Source organism: Siniperca chuatsi, linkage group LG1 (genome assembly GCF_020085105.1).
Source record: "Siniperca chuatsi isolate FFG_IHB_CAS linkage group LG1, ASM2008510v1, whole genome shotgun sequence".
NCBI lineage: Eukaryota > Metazoa > Chordata > Actinopteri > Centrarchiformes > Sinipercidae > Siniperca > Siniperca chuatsi.
Window position 1 is genome coordinate 2,833,742 of NC_058042.1, and position 16,445 is coordinate 2,850,186.

At 38.3% G+C, this 16,445-nt stretch overlaps 1 protein-coding gene across 2 annotated transcripts; it reads right to left on the reverse strand.

Moving 5' to 3' along the window:
* Positions 1–504: 504 nt before the first annotated feature.
* Positions 505–10,912, reverse strand: LOC122879399. Of its 2 annotated transcripts, XM_044203459.1 has the most exons (14): positions 10,436–10,912; positions 8,605–8,778; positions 8,032–8,222; positions 7,650–7,823; positions 6,433–6,574; positions 5,397–5,880; positions 5,158–5,302; positions 4,717–4,860; positions 4,529–4,587; positions 4,120–4,307; positions 2,897–3,291; positions 2,710–2,806; positions 1,774–1,954; positions 505–1,340 (listed from the first exon to the last, which is right to left on the reverse strand). In XM_044203459.1, the coding sequence occupies exons 2-14, from the start codon at positions 8,734–8,736 to the stop codon at positions 1,204–1,206; spliced, it is 2,469 nt and encodes an 822-aa protein (XP_044059394.1). In that variant the 5' UTR covers positions 8,737–8,778; positions 10,436–10,912; the 3' UTR covers positions 505–1,203. The 2 variants fall into 2 exon arrangements, with proteins under 2 accessions (XP_044059394.1, XP_044059403.1); XM_044203468.1 differs by lacking the exons at positions 8,032–8,222; positions 10,436–10,912 and having other exon boundaries at positions 8,605–8,754.
* Positions 10,913–16,445: the final 5,533 nt, after the last annotated feature.

The window sequence follows — 16,445 nt, forward strand, 5'->3', positions numbered from 1 at the left end:
AATGATGAGACCTTTTGACTCTGTCTGTAACTGTAAAATGTTTTTCTCTTTCTAAATTTAGTTAGGTTAGTTAAAAATCAATAAATTAAGGAGACAAATACTTGTTATTTAGCTGATTTAGTTGCAATTTCAAGATTCAGTGAATAATAGATGTGCTTGCTTAATGTTCAAAAATATTCATGGAGTGAGCACTGTTGTCTTTGGCCACAGCCAAAAAACAAATACAGTCATTCAGTTTCCTGTAACACTGTGTGCGGTTGACTGGAAACCTCGCCTAACTATGTTCTTTCAAATACAAATCTTTTCACCTGCAGGTTTACAGTACTATAAGTAAAAGGTGTGCAGCAGTGAGGCCAAATTGTTTTTCTTACTAATTGTATAATGACTATTGGCAGTTCCCTCACTTCATTAATATTAAAGGAGTGAGCGACTCATCAAAAGCCATATAAAGTTCATAACATCCCTGGGCTCTGAATGACTCAGGCAAGACTTGAACAAAGAAAATCAAGTTTTAAGTTGTATAAACTTTATAACACATTCACTTTCACAACACAACACAAATACATGAAGTGACACCAAAAAATATCAGTTGTATGTGTCTTTCAGTGTTCATCAATTTGGCATTTAAATGTGTGTTTCAAACCTTGGAGGTAAAGACTGAGTGTCTGTGAATATGAAAGTCAAAGCATGTTTATCTGATAATATGCAGGTTCGGATATAGAGCTGCACAGCTCAGGTCACAAAGACACTGTAAAAAAAATGCTAGTCATTATAGGCGTGTACTGATGAACAAACAGCTAAGAACAAACTGTCAATAAGAGCAGAGGAAATTCAATTATTCTTCATCAGCAAGCTGAAACTCAACTTCATATCAGATGACTAAAATGTTTCCCTAAAACCTCTACATGTAATATGTGTTTATAGTAATTAGTGTGTTTAGTGTTTATAAAGAAGTCTAGATATTCATTGTTCACAGTGAATTTTCTTTTCCAATTTTCAAAGCAGCTGATGTGCTGACTAACCCCATGTACAGGCAAAAACACACCCACAAATTTTTGTCTCAATCTATGAAAGTAAATTCAAACTTTTAAAATTTTGGACTGTGTGACAATGATTCAAACCAGCAATACCCTGAAAAACTGTAGCTGAGAATCTTTCTCATCATCAGAGTTGCCTGAGTGGATCAAAATGGCTTCTATGTCTTCAGTCTGTGTCGGTGGTTGGCAGGATTTGGTATTTAGCATTGGACCTCCTTGATCGGTAGATCACCACTCCGCATACCAGGAGGCAGCCAACAATGAAGACGAGGTTCATGCCCAGATTCAGGCTCAGGCCAGACGCTGAAATGGAAAAAACTTAAATTCAGGTACAATAACATAATATATTATGATATATATTTATACATCAGGTCAGTGTGAATAGTTAACAACTCTACTTATCAATGTGTCCAATTATAAAACACATTGAAACTAAATAAGAGATTTCAGTGTTTGGATTAATCAGTCGTCCCCCTGCTGTGCAATTTGCACACTGACAAATAATCTACATAATCACAGTGTAGCTGTGGCACAGGTGTTTCTATTATTTTGTCCACCCCATTTATGTCATTGGAGGTCGGCTGAATAACAGAAACACCTCTCTGTATAGTACAGTTCAACACCTGAACATTATAACCTTCATGCAGGAGGATTTATTACAGGACTGTTGTATTAGACTGCATTCGTTTCACCTAGGTGTACCTAATGAACCAACCGAGCATATGTGCACACTCACCTTGGCTGTCAGAAGTTTTAATCAGGTGCAAAGGTCCCTGGGAAATGGAGTGGCTGCTACTCTGGGCCATAGCTTCCCTTTTGCTGCGATGGTTCCCTGAGTTGGACGTGATGCATCCCTGAGAACACCTGGTCCCAGGAGCACCAGTCTCACACAGGATGACTGAGCAAGTGATGTACACCTGCATACACATGGAGGTAAAGTCAGACAAAGTAGTTAAAAATTGTTTGTACATTCTAAACAAAGTTTGTACGTAATACAGACTACAGTACAGGTTCATTCCATTTACAATGTACAATACAGTATGCACAGTGTAGTACTTGTGATCTGATTTTCACCCCCGAGTCAAGGTGACCCCGGATAATACCTGAAGAAGAAGGTTTCACAGCTGTCCAGCTGTGTTGCTTTGTTACAAACATATGTCATTGTAAAACTTATCACAAATACATGTCTACTTAAATTTTTTTTTGTTGCAGCCCTCTGTTACACCTCATGTTTTTTTTGGTTGAAAAACTGTACTGGAGAAAATAAAGAGCTATGGGGCAGTTTTAATTAAATAATCAACATTGGCTCCATATTTATTGTGTATTTTGTGAACGATAAGGCACAAATAATTACAGATATGCTGTGGCACAATCCATCTACTAAACCTGCTACTGCTTAATTCTACCACTGGGAGTCGCTAAAATCAGATTTTAAATCCCATACAGAAGTCCATTTAGGGAAAGAAAAGCAGTTTTATCTGTTGGAAGGCAGAGGGGTCCACGTTTCAAAAGTCTGCTGTGGTTTATGGTTTTTATTATTTTATGTTCATAATCATATTACAACCAATGATTTTTGATGTTTCCGGTAGTGAAAGGTGCTGAAGATTTTATATTAAATTTTAATATAAGATTTAATTTAAGATACATTTGTGTTTTGAAAAAGAAACCTTACCTCATCATGAGCACCGATGAACTCAAAAGCCTCCATTCCAAACCTGAACTGAGACTTGGAGCCGGGGAAGATTTGCACAGTGTTGTCCCTCACACACCTGTGACAATAGGTACAATGGTTTATGATTAGAGGCATTTCTCATAATAACCAACCACCACACAAAAGCCTTTTCATTGTGCACACTTACCCATGTTCGATGATAGTGTAGCTGACGCGAGAGTCCGGGTTGTCGTATGGAGTTGCCCTGCAGGACTCCACGAACAGCTCTGTGTTGGGGATGGAGGTGGTTGCCTCGATCTGCATGAACATCATCTGTTTGAGGTTCACCTCCACTGGGTAAGTGCTGCTATCAATTTGTTTTTTAAACCGCTGGCTCTCGAAGAATTCAAACTGGAAGGTGAAAGCACCGAAGCCCTTCTCTGTGAAAGCGTACGGGTTTTTGTGCCTGAATCCCAGGGTCATGTTGGTTCGCTTGGGATAGACACATGAAAAGGCGATCTCGACGTCATGCTGCCTGGAAATTATGTCATTTGGATCATCAGATGTGATCTTGTTCTTGAAGATGATGTTGTCTTCATCCTCCTGAAAATGAAAGAGAATTAAATTTGGAAAGGAAGAAATAGTTGTTGCCAGCCTAAATAAAAATGAGACTTATGTATACCACCCGTCAATAGTGAAATAGAGACATGTAAAATTCAGTCTTATCAGACTGGTTTTATTAGATTAAAGAAAATATATTTATATTGTATTTATCAAACATAAAATATTCTGGTAACTAAAACATATTGATGACTTGAACAGGATTAGAAACAAGTAGGCCTACTGAATGAAGCAGTTACTAGTGAGTGTGGAGAGACTGATATCTGTGCATTAAAAATCGATTTTTACATGTTACACACAAAAAGTAGCTCCTTCAAGTTGGTGCGCTCAGATATGTTGGCACCAGATGACCAAAGTGGTCCATTTATGATTTGACATGTTTCAGGTACAGACTGGAGCTGACAGTTAGCTCCAGCTAGTCGTGCTTTGGAGTCAGTGTCAAGATCAAGGGTCTGCTTTGGCCAATTCTGGCGTGCCAGAATTTATCACAAGTGATAAGTCTGGCTACCAGGCAGACATGTTAGCTGTCAGGGCTTGATCATTTGTAAAAACTGAAGGCTGACAAGCCAAAAAACCAAAGTAGCTAACTGCAAAAGAACTTATTAATATTGTAGGCCTGTTTATTTTTTCTTACTAGAAAAATTACTTTAGTGGCATTTAACGTAGTTGGAATACTTGCTAAAACAAGCATACTTGTGGCTAGTGAAACTTTTGGGATGATACTAAAATGGCCTAGCCCGATAATCAAGACTGTCTTCAAAGGTCTGGAACCGTCACATTGTACACCATGTTACAGTTTACGTGTTGCACCTCTACGATGGTTCCACATGTGTTCAGTGACATGACGGCCACCAGGTGAGTTGTGTTGGAGCGTCTTCTCAGGCTGCAGGACGGATTCGTGAAGTCGTTCAGATGCAAGTTGTCCTCGTTGCGTCTGATGAGAGAGGTCTTCTCCACTTCCACTGTCATTGTTGCTTCATTGCATGTCACAGTGGTCTCTAAAAATAGTGAGAGACATGTAACATTTCTTTCTTTCATTGTGACGATGTGGTCAGGGTAGATGTCAAGGCTTTACAATTTCCTTAATTACAGTATAACAACACTTAAATTCGTTAGCTAACACTTGAGAAGTTGGTTATTTTCCTCAAACCTAGTATGCAGCAATATGTGGACATGAAATAAAAACTATATCCTTTGAGTTAAAATGTAGTCAACTAACCGTAGTGTCCAACATCAGCAATCACACAGCGTAGCTCTGACTGATAGAATTGGTAATAGCTGGAATGTAACATTAGACATGAGAGAATAGATAGTTTAAATCATATGAACTGTTTTGCCAGGGAATTTCTGATGCAGAAATACTCAATTTAACTTGTAGCCCAACCAAATGATTTATTTAAAACTCACCTGTATGTTGCCTCAGAAACAAAGCAAATAGGAAAATGATCATTCAATTCATTTTCAGTTGGTGTCCATTTTATGATATATTCTTCTGTGGAGATTTTCTGCTTTGAAATGCCCTGTGGTCCAGTGACAATCAGGTCATAAATCCTACAAGAGAAACAATGGGCAATGTTATTCCTAAACAGTCAGTCACAGTAAATGTCACGAATATACTATATATCCAAAGTATATTCGTGATATTTCCTGTGTTGTGTTTGTGACAAATCTTTGTTCGATTTTTGTTAGTTTGTGTCTGAAATAAGTTAAGTTACAATAAGTAAGTCATTATTGAAAAATAAGACCCAACGGGAGAATGTAAAACCTTGTCAAGAGTGTAACATTGGTGCATATTAAAAACACAGTGTTGCAAAATGATACTATGATTTTGACATAACATTTCCTTACGTGGTGTATTCTGCTGTGGTTCTGACTTTGATTTCGAGAGTGTGGTTGACAAACGCAGGAAGATTTACTCCATTACTCGGAGTTGGTGACAAGAAAACGGGAAAGTAATCACCATCAAGGCATGAAGGGGCATAGAAATAGTCCACTGAAAATCAGATAAGAGGAGAGACAGACTTTGAGAACTTGATGAAATGTTAATATTCAAATCGGTGTTAATATAAAAAAAAACATTACCATACCTAAAACAGAAAACTGCAGAGGAATCTTGCTTAAAGGAGCGATCGATGTTCGGTAAGGCACTGTGGTGGTTGGTGCAGGTGTGGTGGTTGCAGCCGTGGTGTTTGGTGCAGGTGTAGTGGTTACAGCCGTGGTGGTTGGTGCAGCCGTGGTGTTTGGTGCAGGTGTAGTGGTTACAGCCGTGGTGGTTGGTGCAGGTGTAGTGGTTACAGCCGTGGTGGTTGGTGCAGGTATAGTGGTTACAGCCGTGGTGGTGGTTGCAGCCGTGGTGGTTGGTGCAGGTGTGGTGGTTACAGCCATGGTGGTTGGTGCAGGTGTGGTGGTTGCTTGACGTTTACGCCTTCCCACTGAAAAGGGGCTCTTTGATGTGTAGTATCCATCAGAGTAAGACAGCGTAATGTGTTGTTTGGGGAAGTCCTCCACCACCAGCTCAATCGGATAGTATCCTGTTTGATAACTGTATGTATACTTAAGGGAGCAGGAATTCTGACAAAAAGGAGAGATGCTTTCATCACACAATTTACATTACAACGGTTGTTGTAATAGCAATAGTTAATGAGTGATATATTAGCATCCTTGGTTTTAGTCCGGTCTACATCCCCTTCATATCGGTGTTCTCAAAAATGTACTATTAAATCAATTTCATGATATGATTTGTTGCCTTTTATTTTTAATGAAAGCTATTTGGTGTACAAGGAGGTTTTAAATGTGAGAAATCACACATTTTATATAGGAAGTTCATACCTTTTTTATTTGCTAAATTCCCTAAAGTTTAAGGAAATAATAATGTGATATAGCTTTCTATTGAGAATCAAAACATGAATTCTCTCCTACTGAATTGTCTTTCCTTATAATATGTTGTAAGGTATTATTATTATTAGATAGATAGATAGATAGATAGATAGATAGATAGATAGATAGATAGATAGATAGATAGATAGATAGATAGATAGATAGATAGATAGATAGATAGATAGATAGATAGATAGATAGATAGATAGATAGATAGATAGATAGATACTTTGCCTGACTCCTTACCTCATCAAAAGAGAATCCTTCGCTCAGACCACACAGACCACACTCATATCCACCTTGGTTTGTTGGTACCCTACATCTGACGTGGTCACCATCAGGGTCAAACACTGTCATATTGAATGATCGTGGGCAGTTCATGGGTACTCTGTAACATATCAATCAACTGAATCAGGAACAAGAGTCTTAAAGAATATCTGAACAACTTTATTGTCCATCGTAGTGGAAATTTGCCGTTGACCATACCTTAGCAGGATATACACCATTAAGACATAGAACATTAGAAATAACATCAGTGTCAGTTGAAACAAATAGCAACCAAAATTTAATTTATTAAAAATTTAATTTTATAAAAATTTTAATAAAAAATGATTTCATGGTGGAAATTGAAAATTGTATTGGGGGTGAAATACTTTCTGTAAATATTTTTTTCTTGCCAAAGGCATCTTAAAACACCTCCCAGAGGGCAGCAGTTCAAACTGATCATACACTGCATGTGGTATCTTTCAGAATACATTGGTCTTTATGATGTACAAATCCCCTACCTGGGTCTGAGGTTTCACTGTGTTGATTACTCTAGCTATTTTTGCTATGCTAGCAACATGGCTCTAGGGATGGCAATATTGGTCGGTCAGTCACTTGCTCCACCAATTTGGTCCAGACTGAAATATCTCAACAACTGTTTGATTGATTGCCATGACATTTTGTACAGATATTCATGGTCCCCAGAGGATGAATACTAATGACTTTGGCGATCCTCTGACTTTTCCTCTAGCGCCACCAGCAGGTCCACATTCATGCTTGTGAGTGAAAAGTCTCCACAACTGTTGGATGGATTGCCATGAAATTTGGTGCACAGTTATGTGGCCCAGGATGAATTGAATTAATTTTGGTGAGCCCCTTGACGTCTCCTTTAGCTCTATCATCAGGTCAAAATTTGATTTTAATTACAACACTTTGGTTTATGACTGAATGGCTTGCAAAAATAATGACATTCCGATCAGGCTTAGCTGCACTTTGTGTGAATTGCTAGTTAGCAAATGTTTGCGCCTTATGAACAATCACCTATATATTCTGGCTAACACCAAAGCCATTTAACCTCCTAACTAGGTAAAGACGCTGGATGCATTTTTGATCAAATGATAAATAGTGTATTGTACGCATCAGTGGGATGCAACAAACCAGCAACCATTAAAAACAAAAGAGGGAATGATGGTCATTACCTGAGAATAGGCAGCATGGTAGTGATGGGAGATCTGTTAGATTCACCAGTATCTGATCGGGTTCCCAAGTCCACATGTGCCATCATTCTCCAGTTAGCCCATGAGTGTCTGACGTTTGATACCCAGTAGCCCCGACCATAGTAATAATTATAATAATCATTGGAAGTGGGGTATCTGTTTGAAGAAATATTTGAATAATGAAGACAATGTAGCAGTATTTTCAACATTATCTAGTAGATGGCACAGCGGTAAGTAACAAGGTGTCACAATCAGATTTAAGCTCTGAACTATATTTACAGTGCATATACAGTATACATTTACAAAATGTTTCATGTAAATTGAGGTGGATTTTGCTCAAGAAATCTTATAAGTAATATCTCACCTAATCTCAAAGGGTAGGTTGCCACTGAGTATGTGTTTTGTCACCACCTCATACTGGCACCAGCTGAGACCATAGTATTCCGAGGCAATAACTGCACTGGTAGTCTGGGTCTGGGACCCACACTGACCAGAGAGACATGAGTAGGAATTCACATTGCAGTAGTATGTGCTTTGCTTGTCGCGAAGTTCTACCTGCAAAGAATTGTCCAAAGATTATCCCTGTACCAACTGGCCCACGATTTGTGGAACTTTCAAGCCAGCAAAACTATGTTGTGGGTGTTTTTACAACCAAACTTTAAATTTACCTTCAGCCAGTAGTGATCAGAATATCATCATTCATATATTAAGTTCAAGAGATAAAAACTACTTTCTTTTTATGGCCCAGTAAAGCCAAGTTTCATTGATGACAAGAGAACATTACATGCCATTTTTATTAAAGCGGTTTATGTGTAGGATTTTTAGGATGCATGACTTTTTCTCTGACAATAGAAATAACTTAACTATAACTCAATCAATCAGCATGCGGCAGGATACCCTCTAATGAGATTCACTTGACACCCAAAGTTTAATTTACCTCATAAGTCCCATCTGGATTCTGTCCTTTTGGGGTGAAGGTCAGTGATCCACCGAAGTAACTATAGTACCATGCAGATGCAGGTGACACCATAAGCAGCAGGTGCAGCAGCAGCAGTGTGAGGGCAGCCATCCTAAATGCCTCATCTTCAGTCTGATCTGCATTTTAAATATTCTGGTACAAGGAAATGAAGACAAAACATTTTTTATCACCTACCTCTTTCACTGAAAGTATAAAGCATGAAGTAGAACTAGTTTTACCAGGCTGTGTTTTCACAGGGAAAAATGTGCTTCATATTCTTCTACCATACTCACCAGTCCTCAATAACAGCCTAAAGGATTTTGTCAATTTAATTTCCATTTTATAAATCACCAGTAATGACTAGCTGTGAATTTACAGGTGTGTGTTCATGAAATGTGTTTCTCCTTTTGTTGTATGGGGAGTTTTTTCTTCTGACACCATTATGTCATTATGTTTTTTCTTTTCTTTTATGCTTGTATGAAGGGAACACAACACACCTTTGAGCATGCATGGCTGTTTTGCAAACTGGAACACAGTTTTGGTGTTTGTGTCACCTGTTCTCCAAACTGGGCCTTTTGTTTTCAAACAATGCAACTGAAGAAAAACTGTATTGGCATATAGCAAAAATCTAATTCAAGTAGAATATTTTCTGTTTATATATAATCTGAAGTTTATTTGCATGTTGGGATGTTGGAGCTGAACAAAAGTAAACAGGCAGCAAAAGTACTGTATATCTTAACTGGTGTGTATTGCGTGGAGGCGCAGCTGCTAGCATGGATACATCCCTCATAAGATTTTGCTACAAATAAGGCAATTTAATATATTTAACCTCCACAGTCCAGATTTTTTATCTTAAGTGCCCCCAACAAAAACCTGAACAACCTTGTTTACAAGCTGCCTCCAAACTGCATCATTGAAAATACATCTTCATTATTGTTATGCTGATGACACACCGCTCAGTCTCTCCTTTAAAGCCAAAATAACTACCATAGAGAAACAGACCCGGCCTGCTTAGAGACTGGCTCCCGCCCCTGCATGGTTCCTGTAACCCTGCTACACAAAGCCCAAACCCATTTTCTATGGGATGCAAGTGATTAACTTCTCAAGGCAATGTTTCTGGCAGTGCATCGAAAACACCTGCTCCTTTTGTATTTTTTAATGTAAAATCCCTCACACAGGTGACGCCTTGACACATGTCAACTCTTCAGAAATGCAGCAATTATATCACATTCACTTCCCGGATTGGCAAATCCCGGCTACTGTGCCTTGTCTACTTCTTCTGTCTGCAAGGTGCATCCGTTGTGCCTTAATTGAGGCACATCAAATGACGTGACTCTAAGCAATGCCATCAGAAACAAGGAGACACGAGGCTAAGCAGCGACACCAAGCACTTAAAATCCTGGCTCAGGCCAAAAGACAGAAGAAGTTTTTCTGTAATCGCTGTCCATTTCTGTGTTCATGTTATTAAATTGATCAATGGAAATGTCGCATAAAAAACAACAAAGACAAGATTACAAACCAAGTCAGTATCACGGCAGTTTGTGTCTATAGGATTCGTGTACACACTCACCATGACTTTCAAACTAACTACTAACTTTTTTTTTGCAGCCAAGTTAGCAATAATAAATATGCAATGTCCGGGAGACTTTCAATATAAAGCTTGCAGAGAAACATTTCAGGTGACGGTCGCAGTTTGGTTAGGTTTAGACACCAAAGCTACTTGGTTAGGTTTAGGAAAAGATCATGGTTTGGGTTAGAAAAAATATTTCCTTAAAACAATCAACATTGACTATTAGAAGTAAACACATACCTCCGACCTCAGCCAGCGAAAATGATCCCTTTGTTTTATTTAACACTGCATGCCGTGGTCATCCTAAACTTCTGTTCACCTGCTGCAGCTTTACAATAACATATCTCAGCAGTAATGCGCATGCATGGACTAACTAAAATTGCTTTCCAATTAGTCACATTGTTCATTAATGACATAACACATTTGATGACAGGTGGCAAAACAAAATTACAAGTTGTTTTTTCTTTCCGTCCCGCTCTAAGTGTTCAGTTTGTCTGTATTTGATGGTTTCCGATAAAGGTGCACACTAAGGGATTAATTCCAGGTTCAATCTTGTACTATTCTAGCTGGTTTAAGCCACCTATGTTTGAAAAAAAACCTGTGTACCAGCAAAGGCACACACAAAATCTGAACACTGAATACTTGATACTATCTACAGGTGACTCTCAATCCATTGTAGACTCATAACTCAATCTTAACTGAACCCTGCTTTTGTTTTTGTATTGAATTGTACTCTTCTATTTCAAGCCAAGCCATGTTACGAGAAACATTCTTTGTGCTCCTCCTTCTCTGCACCTGCAGGTTCACAAGCAGATCACCATTATCTTTAATCTTACCAGTAATGTGCCTAGATAATAACATTAACTCCCAGTTATTCATAAGGCAACATGTATTTTAGTCATAAATTATGAAAATATGAGTAACATTTAGGATATTGTTTACAGTTTCTCTCATTAGATTTGGCTCAATTCTTGAATGAGAATTATTTTTTTCAAAACAATAATAAGTATAAATCTGTAAACAATTAGTTTGTTGTTCACAACACATTTAAATTTCTCATTCATTCAAGGAAACTGCACGTGTCTAACACATGTGTGCAAAAGAGTACAATTCTCCACAATTTACACAATAACCACTTGCACATGGCTTGCTGATCAAAACTGATGAGCTGGTTCTCAGTGAAAATGTCAATCTCTTCACAACGTCTAAACATTCTTTCATTGTTTTAGCCATCACATGCAAAATGATCCATGCAAAATCTGTCAGATATACATGTAGAGTATATTCCATAAATATCCACATCATGGAACTTTTGTGATGTCTGCTAAATTGGTCAATTACCTGCCAGGTGACAGATGAGAGTGTAGTGTTACATACTGTGAGGAAGTACAATTAGTTAGCAAATTTTCATTTTCTGTATATGACTTGAAAGATCAAAGGTGAATTTTTAGTTTACAGCACACGTAACACATTACTACACAAATAAATTCACTGTAGACGTACAAATTTTTCTGTGTACTGCAGTGATGTACAGTATTGACCTTTCCCAGTAAACTTTTACCCACTGTTGAAATCTGAATCTAAAAAGCTCTGTGCGATACACAATAGCATTCAGCTAGTCAAAACTGACATTCTTGTATAGTACGCTGGGCAGTCAGTGTCAACAAAACAGAGATTTGTAAATAAGAAACATTTCCAGGGTTGAATGCCATGGTGAAAAAACATCTAAACATTTTGACCAGTACGGCTCACACGATGACAAAACATCTTTCATTTTGGTGGCATTGGCTTTACTGACACAATAACTAGGTTTTGAAGCATGAATTAAATGTTTTGGGTGAGTACCTTTTGCAGAAGTGCAATAGAGTTGTGATGTCCCTTGAAACAGTTGTTACAATTGCACTTAAAGTTCAGAGAATGTAAAGACTGTTTAAAAAAATGAGCCAAAGCGATTGAGAAAAACTGTAATTTTGAAATACTGAATGGGGAAAAACACTTCCAGAATCAGCTGCTCCTCCCACTTCACAACTCTATATCACAATGCTGGGCTATAAATCTGACAAGACATAAGAAATATTCACAATCAAGTTTTATTTACTTCACTGACATTTTACTGTGGGCTGCATAAATTGTGACATAACCTATTTTTAATTTGATCTGTAAGGTGATTAACTGATGCTGATTGGTGGCCATTCAAAGCATGACTAACTTACAGTAAATCACATGTGAGAACAAAAAAATTATTTGAACTTCTTTCAGTCAAACTCTGAATACTTGAAATGCAAAAGTCTGAAATACAAAACGATACAAAGCAAAAAAGGGAGTTTAGCTGTGGATCTCTCTGAATGATTTGATTGGATAAAAAATGGCTTTCCTGGTCTCAGTCTGTCTCAACGCTTGGCCGCAGTCGGTATTTAGCTTTGGGTCGACCACCCCTCTGCATGCCAGGAGGCAGGTAGCAATGAGCGTTACGTTCACATCCAGATTCAGGTTTGGGCCGGACACTGAAATGGAAATGCAGATAAAAGGAAATACAAATATATGCATCAGATCAGACAGGAATTTAAATACAGACCAGTCATATATCAGTATCACTAATTTAATGATCAGAATGAACAATTATGTGTGTGGTGAACTTGTACATCAATGTTTAATACATAAATTAAACTGCTGCCGCTGCCAATAGCAGCTTTGGTTGCAATCAATCGCTTAATCCCATCTTCTCGCAAATTATTTATCCTATTATCTCAAGAGAATTCCTTTTTATCTCGAGAAAATTGCCCTGTTATCCTGAGACAATGATTATCTTGAGATTATGAGACCACAGACGCTGTGGTTAACGGAGCGTCTGATTTGAGTTAGATCTGTGAAATCATAACCGCTCTGGAGCAATGTTTTTAGGAGTGGGTTTTGTTTGTATCGTGCACGTCCATGAGGACACACGCACATTTGAGCATGCGGCGGCACGATTCACATCCTGCTGTCGGTTTCGTGGTATCGACACTTGGTTGCGGTAATGTGCCAGCAAAGGCAGTGAAGAAGAAGACTGCAAGCAAGCAAACATGGATGTAACCAATGTAGGATTTAAAATATGGGCAAATGTTTTATGAGGAAGGATATGCATTCAACCTGTTGGTTAGACCTCCAGGATACATACAGTTTGATTTGATAAGAAACACTGAATGTAAACATCACTTTTGTTTGTTTACAAGAAAACTCCACAGGGCACCTTTAATCTGGTATCCCAAGATCACGAGATAATTAACTTTAAAAGAAATTGCCACCATTGCCGTTTTTGGCTTCTGTACATGACAGTGACTGGAGTAATCAGATTTATAGCCTTATGGAAAATTTACACATTGACATGTTAAGCTACATAATCACAGTGCAGCTGTAAACACATATTGTACTGTATGCCAACAAACAGTATATACTGTACATACTGTCTGTATATACACACTCACCCCGGCTATCAAACGGGAAATGTAGTGGCTGCTTCTCTGGGCCACAGCTTCCCTTTTGCTGCGATGGTTCCCTGAGTTGGATCTCATGCATCCCTGATCCCAGGAGCGCCAGTCTCACATAGGATGACTGAGCAAGTGATGTACACCTGCAGACACATGGAGGTAAAATCACTCTGCCTTAATTACCTGGCTACAGCTGAGGACATTCTGTGGCTTCCCATCATGTGAAAGTTACAATAAAAATTAGAATTAAATTTCCTGTTTAATGTGATGACTTTATTACTGGGTGTCATTTAAAACAGAAAGGCAGTTTGGACAGTGGGCAGGATTGTTAGAGGAATTGCAACACATTTTGGGAAATACACCTATTTTCTCTCTTTCTGAGAGTGAGATGAGATGATCGATACCAATCTCATGTCTGTGTATTTAGTACAGAGCTGAAGTCAAGACGTGGTTAACCTAGCTTAGCACAGAGACTGGAAGCAGAGGGAAACCGGTAGCCTGGCTCTGACTAAAGTCTAAAAATACGCCTACCTGCACCTTTAATGCTGGTATATTAATGTGTTGTATCTCGTTTGTTTAAGCCATACAACAGTGTATTGATTTGTCCATTACTTATGTCCAACGGGTTTTTGTTTTGATCTCTGTACAAACACAATGGTATCAAACCTGATTAACTCAACATGATGACAAGACTCTGGAAAGTCACTGTGTCCAGCTGTTGTTTGCCAAAAAATAGTGGCAAACATGTCATGTGACTCCCCTTTAAACCACAAATTGTTGTTTCTACATTTCTGTTTGTGTGCGGGCTAAACAAACGAGAGGCAATATGTAAATTAGTGAGCTTCAGAGTTGTCTGTAGGTGTATTTTTAATAATACATAAATTTTGACTATTTGGATGGTTTAGTTGACTGTATAGCAATGTGTCATATTTTGTTTATTTCAGTTGATGCAACAAGTGTTAATCTGTGTAGGAGTTGTTCTTTTTTCACCTTCCCCCTACCAGTATGAGTTGATGCCAAGATGCATCTTCTCACGTACAACTGTGATTTCTGAAAATGTCTCATGACAGGAGTGGAAAGTTTTACCACCTCAGCTGACAGGTATGTTGCGACACAAGGTTTAAAAAAAAACAGACGATATTTTTAAGTTTTGTTTCTCCAATCTACAGTGGCAGACAAGGGCAAACACACTGCAACTGCAGCGCATTTCTGTATTTGCAGCGTGTTTTCTAAATGCTGCCCATGTGTTGTCAAATTAATAAGGATGTTTTTTTTATTTGCTTGTGTTTTATCTATTTGCACGTGTTTACTCAAGTTGCAGTGTGTTTGCCTTTGTCGGCCACCGTATCTATCCCCTGAATCATAGCCTGACTGATGCTCCATTGGTGCATACCTATGTAGATCTATTGTTCTTCCAGTGTTTGTTTGTTTATTTGGAATTTCTGCAAGTGTCACACCCAATGTACCATGGTGGGAAAACTTGCAAGCTGTTTACTGAACACACCTACTGCTAATTAACACACATGCAAGAGCTGCAATGTCACTGTGATTGCACCTCACTGACAGCAAAGGGCAGCCACTGTGACAGTCTTGTTTTCTCGGTCACGTAAACTGATGTGGTAGGTTTTCAGATTTAGCTTCCCGCAACTCCGAGATTATCAGTACTCTATGTGAGGTATTTCTGCATCCAGAGCTGCAGAGTCTGGATCTGTGGTTGCAAGGCACCTTCTGTTCCTGCTCAACAATCACTACTACAATCATTATTATTAGTCTTATTACTATTATTATCATTATTATTCCTATCATTATTATTAAAATTATTGTTTTAGTAATATTAATATTACCACTACCGTTACATTAACATTTTAAAATTCTATGTTCTGTGTTTGTATGCAGATGGCCGCCCACCCTGAGTCTGGTTCTGCTCGAGGTTTCGGCCTCTTAAAAGAAAGTTTTTCCTTGCCACTATCACCAAGTGCTTGCTCATGGTGGGAATTGTTGGGTCTCTGTAAATAATATTATAAAGAGTACAGTCTAGACCTGCTCTGTAGGAAAAGTGCAATGAGATAACTTCTGTTATGAATTGGCACTATATAAATAAAATTTAATTGAAATGAACTGATGTTAATCTGGAGATAGGAGATCAGCTGGTCAGTGAGAAAATGTATAATTATCTTTTAAACAATAACTTTACTGATGGAGGGGGGATTTAGATTGAAGTCAGGCACTGAAAAAGAGATATTGTAGATCTCCATCAACTGCAGCTGGTTTGGTTTGCTGATATTTGTCCCACTGTAATTGTTTGCCTGGTGCTTCTACAGTATCATGCTGATAGGTGCAGTGGTTAAAATAGTCCACAGCCAGTGACACTGTGGGAGAGTCACTGTATCAGCCACCATCAGCAGGATGTAAATCACATGTAAAAATTATATATTTAGACATATTTAGAGGTTAAGACATGTTTTTTAAAAAGCTGTTTTTAAAAGCTGGGGTTTCTTTGTACCAAGAGCTAGCTGACTTGACTTTCTAAATATGGTTGGTAGGAATGCAGGGTGAAAAAAGATTATTGGGAATCCAAAACATGAGCGATAACAATGATGTCTTTCTTAAGTTGGAAAACTGCTTGGCACCAGATTTGTGCTGTCAGATTTAATTACAGGGTCAACCCCTGTGAGATCATTGTGGTGCAAACTGAAAGCATGTGGAAGAGCAAGAATCTTACATCACTGACAAAAAAATAGTCAATGGTGGTAATGGTTGATTGGCTTGTAAAAAAATAAAAA